Source organism: Sinocyclocheilus grahami, unplaced genomic scaffold (assembly GCF_001515645.1).
Source record: "Sinocyclocheilus grahami isolate Dianchi unplaced genomic scaffold, SAMN03320097.WGS_v1.1 scaffold12583.1, whole genome shotgun sequence".
NCBI classification, from domain to species: Eukaryota; Metazoa; Chordata; class Actinopteri; order Cypriniformes; family Cyprinidae; genus Sinocyclocheilus; species Sinocyclocheilus grahami.
The window spans coordinates 366-3337 of record NW_015514498.1 but is presented as its reverse complement, the minus strand read 5'-3'; the positions used below and the strand labels follow the sequence as shown (position 1 = coordinate 3337).

General features: G+C 37.1%; 1 protein-coding gene across 1 annotated transcript in view; it reads left to right on the top strand.

Annotated features, from left to right (window-relative positions):
- LOC107578895 (talin-1-like) overlaps positions 1-2611 on the top strand; it is a 5036-nt gene extending 2425 nt beyond the window's left edge. Inside the window, exons 2-6 of the mRNA XM_016264797.1 lie at positions 155-252; positions 785-914; positions 1436-1588; positions 1958-2100; positions 2480-2611. Coding sequence (XP_016120283.1) covers positions 155-252; positions 785-914; positions 1436-1588; positions 1958-2100; positions 2480-2611 — 656 coding nt within the window. The remainder of the gene's footprint in view (positions 1-154; positions 253-784; positions 915-1435; positions 1589-1957; positions 2101-2479) is intronic.
- The last annotated feature ends 361 nt before the right edge of the window (positions 2612-2972 follow it).

The following is a 2972-nucleotide window of genomic DNA, read 5'->3' as shown; positions in this document are numbered from 1 at the left end:
CTTAGTTTAGTACTCACATGCTGTGACAGCCGCTTTCTGTTAAAATTCAGTAAATGTTGGGAAATGTTCAGTCAATGCGCCTTCTGATTTTGACAGTCTTATCAGGTTGTAAAATGCAATCTGAACGCCCACTAACTCTGCTGTCTTCTTGCAGCCAGTGACTATGGCCTCTTCCTGTCAGATGAGGACCCAAAGAAAGGTATTTGGCTGGAAGCAGGCAAAGCCCTGGACTACTACATGCTGAGAAATGGGGTGAGTCTAGAATATTTCAAATAAAACATCAAGTAAAGTAATTCAATTAAAATATTAAATAGAATAATGCTCATTGTGAGTGCACTCTCTATAAAATGTTTACTTCTCTAGTAGTCACAAATGAGTGTAAAATCATACAAAATCAAAGGTGTGGAATTCATGCCCACTCTTTCTATATTTTCACTGGGATTGTCTTCAGGAAAATGAAATTTTAAATGTATTTGAAATGAGTCCATGCACTTTTAAGCATCTGTAACTGGTAAAGCATGGATCTAGCAAAACCAGGTTCAAGTGTTGATTGCCAGTGTACTTACTGATAAAATGTAACTGTAAATTACTTTGTAGCATCTGTCAAATGAAAAAATGTAAATGCCAACATTATTTGTAAAATCAGTGTTATATTAAAATTATATAAACGTGATAGTCAGTCCTTAAAAACTGACACTTATTTAATATACAGCAGATAACACTAGTGAACATAATTTGCTGAGATTTATAAAGGATTTTTCATAAGAACGTGCATTTTTTTTAGGACACTCTGGAGTACAAAAAGAAACAGAGACCCCTGAAGATCCGCATGTTGGATGGAACTGTTAAAACAGTCATGGTGGATGACTCAAAAATCGTCAGTGACATGCTAATGACCATCTGTGCCAGAATAGGTAAGTTAGTATCCATATGAGGAGCGAGAACTCCATTTTGCCTGCTTTTTAGTAATTTCTAGGCCAGATCTCTCTTGTTTTATATTATACATGGATAACAGGTCTTACCAATTCAGTTGGATTAGCTCACTGTGCTCACTGAGTGCTCTCAGCATTGAGGTACCACAGGGTTCAGTGATCGGACCGCTGTTTTTCTCTATCTACACTGTACCACATGGGATAGTCATCCAGTCACATGGGCCCTGTTTTCACTTGGTATAAAGACATTTTTTGGTGATCCAATAAGAAGTGGTTAGTGTTAAATATAGGTGGAAACAGGGTCTAAAACATTTTGTGATCAGATTACTAAAACTACATTTGGATGTAGTCAGTAGCACTTAAGATTATGAATGGAGGTCTGCAACAATACTTAATGGAGGTCTGTAAAAATTATATTTAGAGGTTTAATTGAACTGGTATGACCCTTGAGGAGCAGTTTGAATGCAATGAGAGAGTAAAACACTTTTCGCCTGGTTTCTCAGGCATCACAAACTATGACGAGTACTCGCTGGTGCGTGACGTGGGCGAGGAAAAGAAGGAAGAGACCATGGGGACACTGAAAAGAGACAAGACCCTCCTGAGGGATGACAAAAAAATGGAGAAACTCAAACAGAAACTTCACACAGATGATGAGTGTATGTCGCTTCCTGCTTACCATGAATAAAATAAACATTGATGCATGTTGTTTGCTATTTTAGCAGGACTTCAAAACAATACATACAGTGTATTCTCAACCTGTTCACTCAAAGGAATTTCATAATGACAAAATGCATATTCTCATGTATTCTAGATTCTCGTTGACTGAATTTCTTTACACTGCACTCTGGCTAATCCATTAAAAAAATACATATAATTACATTTTTGGATTTGAAAAGACATTTTAATATTCCAGTTTTTAAGATAATGAGAAATGAAAATTCAGTCAAGTGTTTCCAAGCTTTTACATGTGGATGATATTTTGGAATCTAGTTGAATTTACTGATGTCAGAGCTGCATTTCAACAGTGAATTGGTTGGATCATGGGCGGACGCTGCGAGAGCAGGGTGTGGAGGAGTCTGAGATGCTGCTTCTCAGAAGAAAGTTCTTCTACTCGGACCAGAATGTGGATTCCAGGGACCCAGTACAGCTCAACCTGCTCTATGTGCAGGTAAACACCACTGAACATCACCTTTACATCATAATCATGTCCTAATGTCATTTGTAAACTGAATGATATCTCTCTAGTTTTTGTCCTTAGTGGCAAAGCATTCTGTCAGTTATTTCTGTGGCATTTATATGGGGGACGCTACTGTACACTCACTTCGAAATCTCATTGGTCTAAAATCACAGTCTACATAACTGTATGTTACACATTAAAAATGGTCTGGTTGGCTGTAATTGTGATGCTTTGTGCATCGTTTCACTTTTAGTGTAGACAAGTTACTTCTTGCTAGAAATGTATGAAGCAGTGTCTGCATAGTTATATCAGGTTGTTACTAATTTTGTTCAAATTCAATTGCATTTACGCACTGTATGTTGTATCCCAGGCCCGTGATGACATCCTGAACGGCTCCCACCCTGTCTCCTTTGATAAGGCCTGTGAGTTTGCCGGATATCAGTGCCAGATCCAGTTCGGAGACCACAATGAGTTGAAACACAAACCAGGATTCCTTGAGTGAGCTCAACACATTTCTATTTATCCTTGCTTTATCTGTATCTGTGAGTGTACTGCTTTAATTAAAATGTTTAATCACTATTTAACCACCTAATTACGTGGTAGTTAATGCCATCAGAGCCTTCAAAACCAACAAATTCTGCATTTCTCAAACTGCGCGAGAACAGAAATCCAAACACTGAACTCAAATGTACAATAACATCATTTGTTTAAGTTTACACTCATGGTTATGTTTACTGTTAGGTTTGAGTAAGTTAAAAGTACAGGCAGTTTCGGCTCGATCAATCAATTCTTAAAATATTGGTTTATTTGCATAAAATCTTTCTTTTGTTTTTTTGCTTTTTCTAATCATATTTTTATAAACC